Here is a 19,748-nt window from a genome sequence, read left to right as displayed (position 1 = left end):
AGCATAAGCCCTGCTCTCAAATTGCTCATAGCTTGTTTGGTGGTCAGATAAGAAAATGAATAATAGTTTAAATTGTATTCATACTATCACAGCATCTTGGAGAGATATTTAATCTAAATTCTAAGAAAGGTCATAAGCAGGAAATTCTTCCTCAGGAAGAATTGTGGTGAACTTGGACAAAGTAAAAGTTAACTGACAGTTGAATTAAAAAAGGTAGTGAATCTTAAAGGTATAGCATGCATACTAGGTGAACCAAGAGAGATTGTCTTTATCAGTGAACTTCTGTAATTTGATTGGAATTTAGGAAGCAAACAGAAAAGAAATGAGAGTTGAAGTAGGCAAGGGCTATTCTTAACAACCTATAAATCTTAGTACCATGATTCTCAAATTAAGCAACAAAGTCTATGGGATGCCTCAGCAAACGCTCAGGTTGCTGCAGTATATTTTAATTTCTTTTAGGGAAACATAGTGACACTATTTGTTGGATACCATGTGAACTAACTGGAGTCAGTTAAGTTTCAATATTAGATTATGCTACACTCCCTTTGTAGGATGGACCAGCAAATGAAGGTGTGAATATCCAGTTTTATTTTAAGATTTGAGAAATTGTGAAGGTACCTACCCAACAGGCAGATACGTCCTATTAATAAGTAACTATGGCTATTAAAGAATGGAATAAAAATGTAATTTTTTCTTTCAGGTGGTATCACTTCAATCAGTTACTAGATTATAAGTATTAAGTTATTTGGCACTAACTACTTAATAAATGGAATTGTTAGATGTTTCCTTTAGACTATGTGGCATAAGGAAAAAATTACTGAAACACTAAGGTCACCAGGAACCCAGAAATTTAGAGAACCCCTCTGGTTTGGTATATAATATTCAAAAACAAATTTGTGAAAGCAATTCATGTGATGTTTTCTAAGTTTATAAGGATAGAAATAAAGAAATTTGGAGGAATGCAGTTACCTTGAACTTTTTCATTTTAACATTGTTTGTCTCAGTGTACTTTACCTGAAGGTAGATAGCAGAAATACGGGATTTTATTTTTTGACAGTAGTCTTATATGCTAGTGTTTTGATAACCAGCTAACGGTGTATTCATAAACTTTGGAAACTGAATAGATGGATGATAGGACTTATATTCTAGACATTTTGGTGAAGGTAGAATATCTTTCTATATTCATATAGATAAAAATCACATTTATGGCCAATAGATATAGATCACCAATCCCAGGAATTCTTAGTCAGAGAACCATAGCACCTGTAAATTATACATGCAAACATGTAATTTTCTTTGTTCTGTGGTTTTGTTTGTTTTGTTTTATTTTTTGGTCAAAGTTTGAAAGGGATTCTTGGCCCTAAAAGCAGTTAGGAACAGATTTATAGATAAACTACTTTGTTTTTTGCATAGTGTGCCTATTGGCACAGGTTTTTTACAGGTTAAGGATTAGATGTAAAGTATTTGCATCAAGAATTTTTTAAAACATATACTTTTATTGATTTTAGAAAGGAAAGCAGAGGGAGAGAGAGAGAGAAACATCGAACTATGACCTCTGAGTTCATAGGTCGATGCTCAATCACTGAGCCACACAGTCCAGGCTGCATCAAGAATTTAAATAGAACTTAATTCTTGTGATGAATTCCCAAAAAAGTTAAAGAAAATGTTTTAATTAATTAGATCTGTGGTTTAAAAGGTACATAAAGGGTGCACAGTAAAAAGTAAGTCTCTCTCTATATTCTTCACAAATAATTTCTCTTCCAAAAGGTAAACATTTTCTCTAGTTTATTTCTCAATTTTAAAACCAAGAGTATTATAGTAATGGAGTATAAGATACTGAATGATGCTAAAATATAAATTTGGTTTTTTTAGATGTAGATTATATGGGCAACCAGATTTGATTTTCAATTTAAGATAAATAACTGGTACAAGGTATTATCTTAGCTTCTGTCAATAGGACATAATTTAGGTATGTTTTATAGTGATGATGTTTTTAAAGTGGGTCAACCAAATTATCAGTTGGGATAATTAGCCATGAAATATATAAATAGAGTTCTGAATATAGCCTTTCCAAGCCTTAATTCATTAAGAAGTTGTTAAAAGAATATAATTTTATTTTTGCCAATGTTAGTTTATTGTTCAGAGTTTTCTCATAGAAGATAAAATGGAATTTTACCTTACTATGGATCTTAATAATTTTCACTTATTAAGTGACTACAATGGGCTAAGAATATGTGTGGAGCTTCACATAATATTTTGAATTATCACAATATCTCTGAAAGGTGGCCAGTACTATTATTTATATTTTATAGACAATTAAACCAAGTTTTTGATAGGTTAAATAACATAACCAAGAATCAGAGTTTGGGCATTGGCTGTATCTTGGAATCATAGAATATCAAAAATCTAAATATTTTTACACAATCTTTGTATGTAGATATGTTGTAATTATTTTAATATAAATTTGTCAGGTAATGCTACTTAGTTGAGTGAGCAGTGTTTGAACTTAGGGTTTTGTATGGTTATAATAAAGGTAAATAAGAAGTCTGTTGCTTATTAAGGAAAGGATTGAATGTAATATACTTAATAAAGGATTGCTTTATATATAGTTTATTCTTATGCTGTGCATTTTACTGAGCAGCTAACTTTCCTAAACCCTCACATATATGTTTATTTTTTTCTGTAGGGAGATTCCCGAAGTCTTCCATTTTCTGAGAATGTGAGTGCTGTTCAAAAATTAGACTTTTCAGATACAATGGTGCAACAGAAATTGGATGATATCAAGGATCGAATCAAGAGAGAAATAAGGAAAGAACTGAAAATCAAAGAAGGAGCTGAAAATCTGAGGAAAGTCACAACAGATAAAAAAAATTTGGCTTATGTGGACAACATTTTGAAAAAATCGAATAAAAAATTAGAAGAACTGCATCACAAGCTACAAGAACTAAATGCACATATTGTTGTATCAGATCCAGAAGATGTTGCAGGTATATATATATATACACACATGCACATATATTTTATTTCATGTTTATATGGTATAGTACTAATAAGAAATATGTTATTTTAAAAAATAGGTTTTGTGATGTGTACTTTTTGGCTTTTCTGAAAGTCACAGGGTCTGTATTTTTTCTTACAGTTAAGGTCTTGTTTATATTCTGTTCAGAAGTGCATTAAATTGATGAATATGAAAATGAATTATTTAGTTAGAGATGAATAATTTTGCAGCCTACTCTCTTACCCTCTGTCAGTAAGATATTACTTAGAGTTATTTTCCAGTATTAATGTTTTGTATTGAGTCAGCCATATGCACTTACCTGATTCATCCTTGTGATCAGCAGCTCGAGTTTGCCAGATGACTTTTTAAAGTTAAAAATGCATTCTGTGACCAAGGGCTATTTTTATTCTTTGCAAATGTAATTAATCAAGCCTATGACCTTTGTTCTTTGTGCTTTAAGCAACTAAATTAACAACTAAACCACTGATATATTGTTTAAAAAAGAAGAAAATTTAAAAAGCCAAATATTACTTTTTTTCTTAAATATAGAAAATAGAAGGAAAATATAACACATAAGTGCAACTGAAGAATATAATTTTTTAAACAGTAGAATTAACAGATGTTCATGTTGGAAATTTTTTAGTGCTATAGAAAGTAAAAATAGAAAAACTACCTCTCTCCATCCTAGCCATTCTCTCTAAAAGTAGCATTACTAACTTTCTGTTGAGTATTCTTCCAGAAAAAAATATTTCTATATTTGTATCAATATTTATCCATTCATATATACATAATTTCTAAAACTTTTTACTAAAAATTATTTAATGTATACTTCTATAATAGTTTTTTTCTTTGCAAAGATGATATTTTGAGCAAGGTATTCAATCTCTATAACCCTTAATTTCTTCATTTCAAAGCAAAGGAGTGGTATATGTAGCATATTGATATATCTAGCACTATAGAAACTTTAGAAGAAACAGTGATCAGGTAATAAGAAATAACAGATATAAGTAAAATGGAATTTAATTAGGAAGATAATAAATTTGACTAAGAAGCTCAAATGACCAATCTCAAAAGTTGCATAAAATACTTCTGATATTAGTGTATTTGACAGAACTTGTTTTAATGCCTCAATTTCAACATGTGGGACTTAATCATAGGGATTTCATTTGGAGAACTTTATATAGAGATTTCAACCTTGTAAGAATAATTGAATCTTGAAAATGAAAGAAATCATAGAGAAACAAGCCTTCTTATTTTAAAGCTTAAATAATCCCATGATGTGAATCATAAAGCTAGCTAAAAAGAACTCATTAACTCCTCAGCTAGTAGTCTCTTACCCCCACATTCAATAATTACATTATAAATGGAAATTTGTATTAGGAAAATGCTTTTTTTAGCAATGTTATATAAACTTTGAAATAGCCTGTTCTGTTGGAACTCTGCTGAGCTCTACATTTTTTGCCCATTACTTCTTTAGGAGAGGTCTAAAATAAGAAACAGAGCTGGAGTTTTAAACTGTTTATTTAGAGAAAACATTTTCCTCCTCACAGAATACCCATAACTACCTTGTAATTGGAATACAGAGAGTTGTTGCCACACAAAAGTCTGGTTTCCCCAGTCCTTTAAACATTTTTTAACTTTACTGAAGCATAAATTATACATGGTAAAATGCACATATTTCAAGTTTATGATTTGATGAGCTTTAACAAATGTATATACCCGGGTAATCTTTACTACAACCAGTGATCCTGAACCGTTCCATCACTTCAATGGTTCTCTTGTATACATGCATCTCAATCAATCTCCAATCCCCATCTCTGGTTTAAGCAACCACTGGTCTACCTTTTATCACTTTAGATTAAATTCGTCTTTCCTAGAGTTTCATATAAGGAAATGACATTTAAGTCTTACTATCAAGTTTCTTTTCTCCCTTAAAGCCAATATGGATATCCCTGTGAAACCTTCCCTGACTTTCTCTGATTGTCTTTTCTGTTCTGCTTTGTCCATTCATTATTGTATTATGTTATACTAGAGGCCCCCTGCGGGCTTAGGCCCGCTCCGTGGGGGATCAGGCCCAAGCTGGCAGTCAGACATCCCTCTGGTGGCGCAGGAGCACGTGGGGGATGTCCACTTACCAGCAGGGAGCAGACCTAAGCTGCAGTCGGACATCCTTAGCGCTGCTGAGGAGGCAGGAGAGGCTCCTGCCACCACTGCTGTACTGGCAGCCATCAGCCTGGCTTGTGGCTGAGCAGAGCTCCCCCTGTGGGAGCGCATTGACCACCAGTGGGCAGCTCCTGCATTGAGCGTCTGTCCCCTGGTGGTCAGTGTGGGTCATAGTGACCAGTCATTCCCAGTCTTTTTGCTGTTAGGGTCAGTTTGCGTATTACCCTTTTACTATATAGGATAGAGGCCTGGTGCATGGGTGGGGGCTAGCTGGTTTGCCCTGAAAGGTGTTCCGGATCAGGGTGGGGGTCCCGCTGGCGTGCCTGGCCAGCCTGGGTGAGGGGCTGAGGGCCGTTTTCAGGCTGGCCAAGCTCCCTGGCGATGGAAGCTCCCAGCCTCTCCTTATTTTCTTTCTTTTTTTAAATTTTATTCTGGGATTTATTTACCTTCTATACTACACTTGATCTTAGCCAAAAGGCCGAGAAGCGATAATATTATTTACCTTCTATAATTGAAACTTTGTTGCTTTTGAGTAGAGCTCAGAGCCAGGCAGCTAGCGGGAAGATTGGCTTCCTCCATCATTGGGGCAACCAAGCCTCCTGCTTGCTCCAGCTCTGTGGCTACCGGCCGCCATCTTGGTTGGGTTAATTTGCATATAGTCACTCTGGTGGTGGGCCTGACTTAAGGCATAGCAAAGGTATGGTTAGTTTGCATGTTTGTTTTTTATTAGTGTAGATTGTACATGTTTATATCACTTACTAAACTGTGTGCGCCTTCAGGGCAGGGATGTGTTTTCAAGATATATCATAGAATCTGCAACATAGGTATTTAGTTGTGACTGTTGCAGCCCAAAACACAAACAAAAACACCCCAGCAAATAAAAATACTGTGTTAGTTGAGGTAATTAATACCAAAACATAATTTTTTAAAGTACATTTTTATTGGTTTCAAAGAGAAAGAGAGAGAGAGAGAGAGAAGGAGAGGAGAGAGAGGGGATAGAGGGGAGAGAGACCAGAGAGAGAGATGAGGGGGTGAGAGAGGGGAGAGAGGGAAGAGACAGACCAGACAACAGAACAACCTTCTTGAATGACAAGTGGGTAGGGGTCAGGGCCGCAAGGCAGCTGGGATTGCTGTGAGGGTAGAGGCAGCTGGGATGTGAGGGCTGAGCCCCTTGCACGAATTTTGTGCATCAGGCTTCTAGTTTTATAAATAAGAAAGTAAAGTGATAGAGTTAATTATTGCAGATGTGAATTAAAAGCAGTCTTTCTAACCACTTACGTAGTAACCATTGCTTCAATGCAGACTTAAAATTTGTTCTTTCTATGAGTCATTGATTCTGCTTACATAATCCCTCTCCAGACAAGAATTAGCCAAACACTTCTGTTAATTCACATATACATGCTTCCTTATTTTTAATGGAGTTACATCCTGATAAAACCCGTTGTAAATTGAAAAATACCCTAAGTTGAAATGCATTTAATACACCTAACCTACCGAACATCATAGCTTAGTCTAGCCTACTTTAAATGTGCTCAGAACACTTACATTAGCCTACAGTTGGGCAATTATCTTGAATTTCATCTCAAGAGTAATTGCTGCCGCCTTCTCCTTATCAGAAGCAGGAGACTCACATGGGCATTTCTGTAGACATGATGGGATGCAAAAACACAATATCCAAAAAACTAGCAACACAGTACACTGTAAACTACTGGTTGCTTACCCTTGTGATCATGTGGCTTACTGTAGTGGCCCAGAATCACAAGAGAGTATAAACCGCATATAGCAGGAAAAGATAAAATTTGAAGTTTCAAAGTACAGTTTCTACTTAATGTGTATTGCTTTTGCATCATTGCAAAGCTAAAAATTGTAAGTTGAACTATTATAAGCTGAGGAACATCTGTGCTTTAAAGAACTGAAAGCAAAGTACCATGTCCTTAAGTCATCCTGTTACACCTAATCTAAAATAAATAATTTTATTAACCTTAGTATGTAATGTAAAAAATATGAAATTTTATGGCAATCTGACCCAAAGTTAAGGTTGAACTACCTTTAAACCTCTATATTGTTGCTTGTAATGCTGCCAAATCAGTAATACAGTAAAAGAATAAGCCACTTGCAAAGAGAACTATTTTTTAATTTTTAAATATATTTTATTGATTTTTTACAGAGAGGAAGGGAGAGAGATAGAGAGTTAGAAACATAGATGAGAGAGAGACATCGATCAGCTGCCTCTTGCACATCTCCCACTGGGGATGTGCCCGCAACCCAGGTACATGCCCTTGACCGGAATCCAACCTGGGACCCTTCAGTCTGCAGGCCGACGCTCTATCCACTGAGCCAAACCGGTTTCGGCAAGAGATTCCTCTTTTTCACTGCTGCATAGAATTCCATGGTATAAATGTATCACAGCTTTTTTATCCTCTCATTTACTGATGGGCACTTGCCTATTTCCAGATCTTAGCTATTGTAAATTGTGCTGCTATGAACATAGGGGTGCATACATTTTTTCTGATTGGTGCTTCGGGTTTCTTAGGATATATTCCTAGATGTGGGATCACTGGGTCAAGTGCCATTAGTGTAAGATAGGGTTCCCTTTTCTCCACATCCTCGCCAGCACTTGTCATTTGTTTATTTGTTGATGGTAGCCATTCTGACAGGTGTGAGGTGATACCTCATCATTTTAATCTGCATCTCTCTGATTATCAAGTGACTTTGAGCATTTTTTCATATGTCTCTTGGCCATCTGTATGTCCTCTTTGGAGAAGTGTCTACGGTATTTAGCTCCTTTGCCCACTTTTTAATTGGATTGTTTGTCTTCCTTTTATAAGTTGTATGAATTACTTCTATATTTTGGATATTAACCGTTTATCAGATGTATCATTGCTAAATATGTTCTCCCATACAGTGGGCAGTCTATTCGTTTTGTTGATGGTTTCTTTTGCTGTGCAGAGCTTTTTAGTTTGATGAAGTTCCATTTGTTTATTTTCTCCTTAGCTTCCTTTGGCTTAGGAGATGTATTAGTAAACATTGCTATGAGAGATGTCTGAGATTTTGCTGCCTATGTTTTCTTGTAGGATTTTTGTGGTTTCACGACTTAAATTTAAGTCTTTTATTCATTTTGAGCTTATTCTCGGGTATGGTGTAAGTTGGTGGTCTATTTCCTTTTCTTTCTTTTTTTTGGCATGTATCCAGTTTTTTCAATACCATTTATTGAAGAGACTGTCTTGACTCCACTGTTTGCTCTTGCCTCTTTTGTCAAATTTTAATTGAGCATAATGGTTTGGGTCTATATCTTGGTTCTCTTTTCTGTTTCATTGATCGATATGCTTTTTCTTGTGCTGTTTTGATTATGGTGGCTTTGTAGTATAACTTGAAATCTGGTATTGTGACTCCTCCAATTTTGTTTTTCTTTCTCAAGATTGCTGCAGCTATTCAGGGTCTTTTTTGATTCCATATAAATTTTTGGAGTATCGTTCTAGCTCTGTAGTAGTATATTGTATATCTGTACCACAGTTTGTTTATTCATTCACCAAGAACATTAGGGTTGTTTTCTAGTTTTTGGAAATTTTCAGCACAGCTGCTATAACTACCCATGAATAGTTTTTTGTGTGAACATGTTGTCAGTTCACTTTGGTAAATACTTAGAAGTGTGATTGCTAAGCCATATGTTAGAATATATTTAGCATTGTACACAGCTGCCAGAATGTTTTCCAGAGTGGTTATAGCATTTTTTATTCTCACCAGCATATATGAGAGTTCCAGTTTTTCACATCCACTCCAGCACTTGCTATTATTGATATATATTTTTAACCAGTCTAACAAGTATATAATGATTGGCGACATACATCATTGTAACCAGAGGGAGGAAAGAGGAAAAAGCGCCATCTTAAGGAGAATTTATTAAATAACTGTGCATGCCCTGGGTACAGAGTTTTGTATAAAAGGCTAAGTGACCAGCCGACCCGCCGGTAGGTATGATACACACTGAACACCAGGGGGAAGATGCTCAACACCGAGCTGCCAAACGACAGCAACTTTGCAGAGTGCCCTCTCGTACTCTGGACCCCTCAGGGATGTTGGACTGCCGGTTTCAGCCCAATCCCCACAGGCCAGGCCAAGGAACCCCACCTGCTAGAGGGATCCTGCTCACTCCGCAGATGCCCTTCGAGCCCCAGAGCCACCCCAGGTGCTGCCAGCCAGGGAGGAACCCACAGGAGGTTGGTTCCAGGGCATGTCTGGCCCATCTCGCCCAGTCCTGCCCCACCAGCCACCTTCTAATTAATTTATTTTCAATGTGCACGCATCTGTACACTGGGCATTTAGTTTAATATAGTAGATACAAGCAGTTCTGAATTTTGAATTTGATTTTAGATAGAGAGGAGAATCATAGATTTGTTGTCTCTACTCATTTATGCACATTTTGTTGTCTACTCATTTATGCACATTCATTGGTTGATTCTTGTATGTGTCCTGACTAAGGATCAAACCTGCAACCTTGGCATATGGGGACAATGCTATAACCAACTGAAATACTCTGCCAAGGCCAGTTCTAAAATTGTTAATGCCTTGCTTGCTTACTTCACCTTAAGCAAAAAAGCATGTTACAACCCACAATTTTATCCACACACTTTTGGTAAAATAATAATAAAACTAAACCAGAGGTTGTACCAGCTATAAAATATTTTAGCAAAATTACTTCATTGGTGACAGCTGACAGAGGTTATCCAGAGTACTCAAAATAGCTGGTTAATCATCCATTAATAACAAATGAGCACTCATTATAATCTGAGCAGGTTCCAGATGTCTTTATAGGGTAATCATATCTGGTTAAACAAGAACGTTAGATTTTAGGGGAAATATAAACTGTTAATATAATTGTAACACATGGCAAGGTTCTGGAGAAGTTTATTTTTTAAATATCGGTTTATACGTATCAAGCGAAAACCAAAATGTTGACCAGTGAACAGTAACTAAAAGACTTACAGATGACAGTTTGTGAAGGAGATAGATTAGCTAGTGCTTCAGCATGCTACTACTTTTACTAGTTTAGATTTGGCTAGGTTTACTTCAACTATATTTTCTCCCTTTTTTTAATGCAGTGAATAGCCTCAGTTCAGAAGCAGGCATTCTGGCTGTTTAAGGATCACTTTATGAATATTGAACATTGGGAGTCTGCTGGCTATAAAATAAAGACCAAAGATTATATGATCTGAGATCTCATCCCAGCTGAAGCATTACATAGCTGTGTGGTTACATGCCACTTTAAACCCCTCCAGGCCTTGTTTTTCTTATTTGAGACCTATATCAGAGGTGGAATCTAAAGGTTTGGTATTGGGCATACGGACTTACATTGGAGAGCAAAAATAGAAAGAAAGGGAGGCTCTATAGTAAAAGTCAGGTTTTATTTATGGATTACTAGAGTCATGCCATTAAGAGGACAGAAAACAAGCAGACAGATTTAGAAGTAGTGTTCCAGGAAAGAAGAGTTCAGTTTTAAATACAATTAGAAGAAAAGCCAATAGGACATTCAAGTAATATCTATAAGGTCATAAATTACCAGATGAAGACCAAAAAACCCATCTTGGCTTGAAATACCTACCACTTTGGAAATACCAGAAAGTATGATGTGGTTAATTCGAATCTATTTAACTCCACTTGATTTATATGCCACTGATGTTTATATTCTAGTTCTTTTACTTAGCTTCAATTTCACAAATTAGATTTAATTATGTTGTCTTATATAGTCATTGTTGGTTTACAATTGCCTGCATGTTTATCATTTTCTTTGTCCATTTCTTCATACTTCACAGACCTTCCTTCTAGAATCACTTGTTTCTTTTTCTTTCTAAAGGTATAGACTGTGGAAAGATATTTTTCCTCATATATGATTCTAGGTTATTTTCTCTCAGCACTTGGAAACTGTTATTTCACAGTCTTCCACTGTTATTGAGGAGGAGGCAGCTGTAGCCTGATGGTTGAAGCCATGTAGATAATGTCCTTTCTCCCTAGCTTCTTTTAAGATATTCTGTCTTCAGTGTTCTGCTCTTTGAGAATAATTGTTTATATTTCCTTTCATTAGATCTGCTTGGGATTTGCTATGTTTCCTGAATCTGAATCTGAGATTTGTGTATTTCATTCATTATGGAAAATTCTTAGCTCCTTTTTTTTTTAGTATTGCACCTTCTGTATTCCCTCTATTCTTTCATTTTGAAACTCCAATTGGATGCATGATAATTTCTTCAAGTCTCTGTCTCCATTTCTCTAATACTCCTTTTACCTGTGTCCAGTTTGATATTGATCACATATATTGTATTTCTAATATATAGGGTGTCCCAAAAAATGTATATACACTTTAACACAGTGGTTCTCAACCTTCCTAATGCTGCTACCCTTTAATAAAGTTCCTCATGTTGTGGTGATTGCCAATTTCATTGTTACAAATTGAACATAATTAAAGCATAGTGATTAATCACAAAAGCAATATGTAATTATATATGTGTTTTCCGATGGTCTTAGGCGACCCCTGTGAAAGGGTCGTTGGACCCCCAAAGGGGTCACGACCCACAGGTTGAGAACCACTGCTTTAACAGCTAATAGCTCAATTGATGTTTCTTTCTCTTCAAATTTAAACCATTGAAATATATAATTATTCAAAGTATATATACACTTTTGGGGACACCCTGTATATATTTTAATACTGGAAGTTCTATTTTTATAATCTTGGTTATTTTTTATAGTGTCTTGTCCCAAACATTCTTTGAAACTCCTTATATTTAGTTTTCATATTAAATATACTTTCACATTCTGTATATGGTAATGACAATAAGTAAAATCCTTGTCATACTACTGTAGGTTTTTCTTACTCATGGTGATTTTTTTTTTCTATCTGAGCTTTGTGATTTCTACTGTGTCTATATTTTCACTGGAACTTTCTTTGGGGGAATTCTTTTAGGTTTAGATTTAAAGTGTCTTCTTTCAAAGAGTATGTGCATTTCTCTAAGATGCTTGGAAGCTTTACCAACGTGAATCCAGTTAAAAGCAAATTTAAACCTAAGATAATATGATTTCCTGCCTCTAAACTGAGAACAGTAGGAATTTTAAAAGAATACTATTACTTCTCCCCCCAGGCATCCCAAGCCAAAGACAAGTCCAGAAGTAATTTAGCCATTATAGATGGCACTGTTTGAGGTTCCTGTCTTCAATCAGATTTTTTCGGATCTGATTGCCCACTTTGTAGAGTTCTCAGGCCTTTTCTTGGGCTCTTATTAAAACCCAAATTTTATTCCACCAGGATGAGTTACTAACGAGTCTCTTTTTATCAGAATAGCAAAAGCATTCTCAGAAGCATAAAGCTACAGATGTCTAATTATATCTATTGTGGGATTGGGTCTCATGCACCATGCACTGCCTTGCCCTTAGCCCCCAACTGCAGGTGAGACTGAAATCTTATTTCTTTTTTTTTCTTTTTTTCCCTGCTTAACCTTCTTACTTTAAGCAAAAGAGAAAGACGTTGAGCATGAAGTCTTAAGTTAGCTTATAGTGTCAGGCACTTAAAGTTTGCAAATACTATTATTTACATTCTTCTACAACTCTGTAATATATTTAAGGAGTCTTGTAGCACTTTGAATTTTATTGGTAATTGTAATCTTTAATTATTTTTGAAGAACTTATAGTTTCCTATGATCTCTATTTTACATCGTTTTCAAATTTATTGACACCTGTATATATCGGTAGTAGCATTTCCTCTTTCATTACTAATATAGGTATGTTCTTTACTTTTCTTGATCACTTTTCTTGTCATATTTTATATGCAGTTCCCTTTACCAAAAACAAAAAGTTTTTTGGCTTTACTGATTCTTTTTTGTTCTATTTTGTTAATCTCTGCCCATTTATTACTTTTTTTCTCTCATTCTTTGGAATTAGTTGGCTATTTTTTTTAAAGGCTGCCAGATTTTTTTTAATCTCAACAGGATAGATGTTTAGCACTTCTTTTTAAAAATTCTCACCGAGGATATTTTTTTCCATTGATTTTCTTTTTTAGAGAGACTGGAGGGCAGGGAGAAGGTAGATAGGAAGCAAGAGAAATGTAGATGTGAGGGAGACACCTTGATTGGTTGCCTCCTGCACTAGCCCTGACCGGTTCCTGGGATCTGGCCTGTACTGTGGTATGTGCCCATGATTGGGAATTGAACCCGTGACCCTTTGCTCTATCAATGGAGCAAAACCAGTCAGGGGAGATGCTTAGCATTTTAGATTTATTATCTTTTCTAATACATTCAAAGTTTATGACTATCCTCTAAGTATTGCTTTAGTTGCATCACAAAAGTTTTGATATGTAAAATTTTTAAATGTTTTTATAGAAAACATAAATGATAAATAGCAATGTGTAAGTTTAAGGTGTACAACATGTATACATTTATATATTGTAATATGATTGTCACTATAGCATTAGCCAACACCTCTATCATGTCACATATTATCACTTCTTATTGGGCATGGGAACAATTAAGATCTAGTCTCTTAGCGACTTTGGAGTTTACAGTATTGTTGCCTATAATCACTATGCATTGCATTAGTTCTTCAGGACTTATTTATCTACTAGTTTCTAGTTTGTATGCTTAAACAGCATTTTCCAACTACCCTACTCTCTAGCCTCTGATAACCACCTTTCTACTCCCTGTTTTTACAAGATCTTGGCCTTTTTAGAGTCCATATATAAGTGATACCATATGGCATTTGTTTTTCTCTGTCTAACTTATCTCACTTAGTATAATGCCCTCAAGCTCTAACCATGTTGTTGTAAATGGAAGAAGTTTTCTCTCATTGCTTAATAATATTTCATATTTTATGTGTGTATACATGTACACACATACATACCACATTTTCTTTATTTTCACCTATTGAGGAATACAGATAGTTTTCATATCTCGGCTACTGTGAGTAATGCCAAATAAACATGAGAGTGCCTATATCTCTTTGACATCCTGTTTTTTATCGCTTAGATATATACTCAAAAGTGGAACTGCTGGATTATATGGTAGTTCTACTTTTAAGTTTTTTAGAAACCTCCATACTGTTTTTCATAGTGGGTACACCAATTTACATTTTCATGAAAGGTATATAAGGGTTCCCTTATCTGTACAGTCTTGAAACAGTTTTCTATCTCTTGATGATAGTCAGTTAGATCATTTGTATTTTTTAAAATATATTTTTATTGATTTCAGAGACGAAGGGAGAGGGAGAGATACAAACATCAATGATGAGAGAGAATCATTGATTGGCTGCCTCCTGCACAATCCCCACTGGGGATTGAGCTCGAAACCGGGTATGTGCCCCGACCAGGAATTGAACCGTCAACTGTCAACCACTGAGCCACACCAGCCAGGCCTGTATGTTGCTTTTTAATTTTGTTGCTTGTTTTTTGCTGTGAAGAAGCCTTAAAGTTTGATATAGATTGAGGTTATTTTGCTTTTGGTGTCATCCAAAAAATCATTGCTAAGACCAGTGTTGAGGGCTTCTTCCCTAAATTTGCTTTAGGAATGATGTTATCAGGTCTTATTTTTATGTCTTTGATTGATCCTGAGTTACTGAGGTCTATTACCAGAGCTAAGTGGGGCAAGACTCCTACTATGTCCCTTGGCCTATGGTGCTAAATACTTCAAATCACATAAATGCAGTTTTGTCCATGGATGGGTATTTAATTCATTGTTGTGGGGCAAAAAAGGGGAACATATTATGCTGTCATGATGATATCACCTAAAATTTTAGTTATTTAGTTTGAAATATTTTGTTATTTTCATATATCTTTGTTATCCTACAAGGTACTTAAAAGTGTGTTTCTAGGTCATTAAACATAGGAGGATTTTCCTAGTTTTATTTTTTGATTGCTTGATTAATTATATTGTGGTCCCTGAAATTTCCTGAGATTTATTTTATGGTCATATATAATTTTTTAAATGTTCTGGGTGTGCTTAAAAATAATAGATATTCTTCACTTGGTTGGCTATTATTCTTTATATATTTATAGGTTAAGCATTTAATTTTTATCTGCTTGTTCTATTATGAAAAACATTGAGTAATGTTTAGTGGCATTGGAGTTGCTATATCCTCTTTAATGCTGCCAATTTTTGCTTTACTTTGTCTCCATGTTATTGGCCACAAAATAAATTTAAAATGGATATATCTTTCTGGTGAATTGAATCTTTTATCTTTATGAAATGACTTTTTAATTTCTAGTAATTTTTGTGCCTCAAAGTATCTTTTGTCTGTTAGTAAAATAGTTTGAGGGTTGGACTTATTGATTAGATGAAATACCTTTTTAAATTCTTTTACTTTCAACTTTTCTGTATCACTATGTTTTAGATATGTCTCTTATAAATAGCGTATAATGAGATTTGCTTTTTTATTTGTCTTTACAACGTGTATGGTTATCTTTTATCTGGATCGTTTAGTCTACTATGTTTAAATAATTATTGATATATTTGGGTTCATATTTAATATCTTATTTTATGCTTCAGTGGTCTTCCCCCCTTTTTGCCATTTTCATGGTATTTTTGAAAAACAGTTTATTATTTTAGAAATTTTGGTTAATTTACCCAATATAACATGCATACTCATCAAAGACCATAATTTAACACTATTTTTACCTGTGTCCATACATTTCTAAGGCCTTAGAATGTCTCCATCTACCCACACATCCTGACTTACATGTTGTTGTTACCTTAATTTTAATTCTATTTTTTTAAATATATTTTTATTGATTTTAGAGAGAGGAAGAGAGAGGAATAAAGAGAAACATTGATCAGCTACTTCCTGCACTCCTCCCCTCACACCCCTCACTGGGGATTGAGCCTGCAGTCTGGGCATATGCCCTAACTGGGAATCCAACTGTGACCTCCAGGTTCATGGGCCGACACTCAACCACTGAGTCACACCGGCCGGGCTTAATTCTATGTTTTTAAAAATTCTTTACATGACATTTAAAAAATATATAGTAGTCTTTTTATAAACCATTTTCTTTTTTCCTAGTTCATTTCTCTTTTGTTATACCAGTTTGTATCACTTTTTTTCTTTCTAAAATACATCCCTTAGTATTTCTTTTTAAGAGCTATGTTTGTAACATTCTTTCCTTCTTTGTTTGATAGTATTATTTTGTCCTCATTCTTAAAGGTATTTTCACTGAGTTTACAATATATAAGCATGATAGTTACATCTTTTCACATAAACTATCATTATACCTTCTTTGAGCTTTCATTATAGATAGATAGATAGATAGATAGATAGATAGATAGATAGATGATAGATAGATAGGTTTTTTTATTTTATTGATTTTTTTTACAGAGAGGAAGAGGGAGGGATAGAAAGTTAGAAACATCGATGGGAGAGAAACATTGACCATCTGCTTCCTGCACACCCCCCACTGGGGATGTGTCCACAACCAAGGTACATGCCTTTGATCAGAATAGAACCTGGGACCCTTCAGTCCGCAGTCCAACGCTCTATCCACTGAGCCAAACCAGTCAGGGCTAGCTTTCATTGTTTTAAAGTCTGCTGTCACTCTAATAGCTCCTTTAAAGGCATTTTTTCTATGGCTGCTCTTAAGATTTTCTCTTTGATTATTTTGAAGTTTTACCATGATGTATCTAGGTGGGGACCCCATCTCCCCAAACACACACACACACACACACATTATACAGATGGGTGAGATCCCAATAAGCCCATCATTAAGTTGGAAATATCCTAAGTAAAAAATGCATTTAATACACATAACCTACCAAACAGCATATCTTAGCCTCAAACATATTAGCCCACACTTGGGTAAAATCATCTAACACAATGAATACAGTGTAGAATAACAGTTGTTTACACTCATGATAACATGGATGACTGGGAGATGTGTCTTACCGATGCTGCCCAGAATCATGAGAGTATCATACTACATATCACTAGCTCAGGAAAAGATCAAAATTCAAAGTTCAGTTTCTGCTAAGTACTGCTTTCCCTCATTCATAAAGCCAAAAAACTGTAAGTCAAACCATCATTAATTTGGAGGTTGTATGTATATTACTGCTTGGAGTTGATTGGATATCTTGACTCTACACCAGTGATGGCGAACCTATGACACATGTGTCAGAGATGACACGCAAACTCATTTTTTTGGTTGATTTTTCTTTGTTATTTAAATATATAAAATAAATATCAAAAATATAAATCTTTGTTTTACTGTGGTTGCAAATATCAAAAAATTTCTATATGTGACACGGCACCAGAGTTAAATTAGGGTTTTTCAAAATGCTGACACGCTGAGCTTAAAAGGTTTGCCATCACTGCTCTACACTGAGTGGCCAGATTATTATGACCACCTGACGTTTGTAGGCAAATTAGCTATAATTTCATACTGAAGTTGCTAGAGGGCCAGACCATTGTAAATAGGGAAGCAGGTTGTTTACCACGACAGAAGTGAGTTTTTTCTGAAGATATGGGTAAACAACTTGATTTAACAGCCTTTGAACGTGGGATAATAGTTGGCGCTCGGAGCCGTGAAGCGAATATCAGCAAAACAGCCAAAGGCCTGTTCGAACACCTTTGCTGTCTGCAGTTACCAAGATAAAACGTCTCCAATTTGCACAGGAACACAAGGATTGGACAGTTGAGCATTGGAAGAAAGTCATGTCGTCTGATGAATCTGTTTTCTAGTTGCATCATGCAGATGGCAGAGTGAGAATTTGGCAGAAACAGCATGAAGGCATGCACCCCACATACATGAGTACAACCCTTCAAGCTGGCGGGGGCAGTCTGGTTCCACAACCATCAAATCTCACAGAACTGGACAGTGCTATTCATCAGGCATGGTGTTAGATTCCTCACATCACCTTTCAACGCCTCATGGAGTCAATGTTAAGAAGAATTGCTGCAGTATTGAAGGCAAAAGGTGGCCCAACAAAGTACTGATGGGATGGTCATAATAATCTGGCCACTCAGTGTTTGTATTGGTTTTTTTTATATGCTTTGGAAAATTTGTAGTTATCTCATTACATACTTGTCTTTGAATGATCATTTTTCTCCTTTTAACTGAACCACAGTAAGATACATTTTTTCTTTTTGCCCTTTGTGTCTCTTAACCCCTCATTTTTTGTCCCCTCCCCATTTTTTAGAGAAGGGGAAAGGAGAGACATAGATGTGAGAGAGAAATATTCATCAGTTGCCTCCCACACTCACCCTAACCAGGAATTGGACCTGCAACCTGGGTATGTGTCCAGACTGGGAATTGAACCCACCACCTTTTAGTGTACGGGACAGCACTGCAACCACCTGAGCCACATTGGCCAAGGCATTCTTCACCCCATTTTTAAATGGACTTTTTTTTCCAGAATTAATCTGCTCTTTTTCTGTCATTTATATAAAAATAGAGAAATATGCTAATTAACTGGGATGCCATTACGGTTCGACCGGACAGGAGGAGTTTATGTGCACAGCTTTGGGGGCGGGGCGGCAAGGGGCCTCTGTGTGCCTGTGCTGGGGGTGGGCTGCCTCAAGGGCTGGAGAGGGAGGCAGGGCCAGACCAGCAGCAGACACGGCTGCTGTGGGGCCCGGGGAACAAAGCAGGGCCGGACTGGTAACTCGAGGGGGGACAGTGCCACATGATTTTGAATCGCACGCTGGGCTCCTAGTCCTTCCTGACTAATAAAAGACAAAAAGGGTAATTGACCGTACCTTCGCTACGCTTTCCATTGGCTAATCAGGGTGATATGCAAATTAACCACCAACAAAAATGGCGGTTAATTTGCATACATAGGCTCCAAGCGGTGGAGCGAAGCCAGACGGCCCCAAAGCCAGCTGAGTAGCGAGGCCTCATGGCCCCGGGATCAGCGGACCCGGGAGGCCTCACAGCCCCGGCGCCAAGCGGAGCCGCGAAGCCTCACGGCCCTGCAATCAGCGGAGCAGTGAGGCCTGATGGCTGGAGGTGGGGGGGGCCCTCTGGCCAGAGCCCAGCCAGAGCGAAGGCCTGGGTCTTGGGTGCCAGAGGAAAACTGGTGCCAGCAGCCAAGGGAAGGGAAGGCCTATTGGACGAATCTCTTCATGCAACAGGCCTCTAGTATGTATATAAAAGGTTAAGTAACCGACTGGTAGGCATAACACACACTGACCACCACGGGGCAGATGCTCAATGTAGGAGCTGCCAAATGACAGCAACTTTGCAGAGTGCCCCTTCGCACTCGGGGACCCCACAGGGGTGTTGGATTGCCGGTTTTGGCCTGATCCCCGTAGGCCAGGCCGAAGGACCCCACCTGCCAGAGGGACCCTGCTCATTCCACAGACGCTTTTTGAGCCCTGGCACCGCCCCAGATGCTGCTGGCCAGGGATGGGCAGCAGTCCTACCCCACTGGCCATCTTCTAATTAATCTCCTTTCAATGTGCACGAATCCATGCACCAGACCTCTAGTGTAATATATTAAACTCATCCATTACAATAGTTATGAATAAATCCCAGCACTCCATGTGGAAAACAAACCTGAAAATAAATTATTATAATACTATATTATACATAGCACCAAGGAGGGATGAAAATGTACTTTGAAGACATATT

At 36.6% G+C, this 19,748-nt stretch overlaps 1 protein-coding gene across 4 annotated transcripts in view; it reads left to right on the top strand.

Annotated features, from left to right (window-relative positions):
• Window positions 1-537: 537 nt before the first annotated feature.
• PKN2 (protein kinase N2) overlaps window positions 538-19,748 on the top strand; it is a 102,303-nt gene continuing 83,092 nt past the window's right edge. For 2 of the 4 annotated variants that reach the window (XM_006760794.2, XM_015562050.1), the window contains exons 1-2: window positions 538-570; window positions 2,687-2,987. In XM_006760794.2, the coding sequence (XP_006760857.2) occupies window positions 553-570; window positions 2,687-2,987 (319 nt within the window). In that variant the 5' untranslated portion in view covers window positions 538-552. The other 2 variants (XM_015562051.1, XM_015562052.1) reach the window with 2 other exon arrangements.

This window comes from Myotis davidii, unplaced genomic scaffold (genome assembly GCF_000327345.1).
Source record: "Myotis davidii unplaced genomic scaffold, ASM32734v1 scaffold156, whole genome shotgun sequence".
NCBI lineage: Eukaryota > Metazoa > Chordata > Mammalia > Chiroptera > Vespertilionidae > Myotis > Myotis davidii.
The sequence above is the reverse complement of the archived record's forward strand: the minus strand, read 5'-3'. Positions and strand labels throughout refer to the sequence as shown.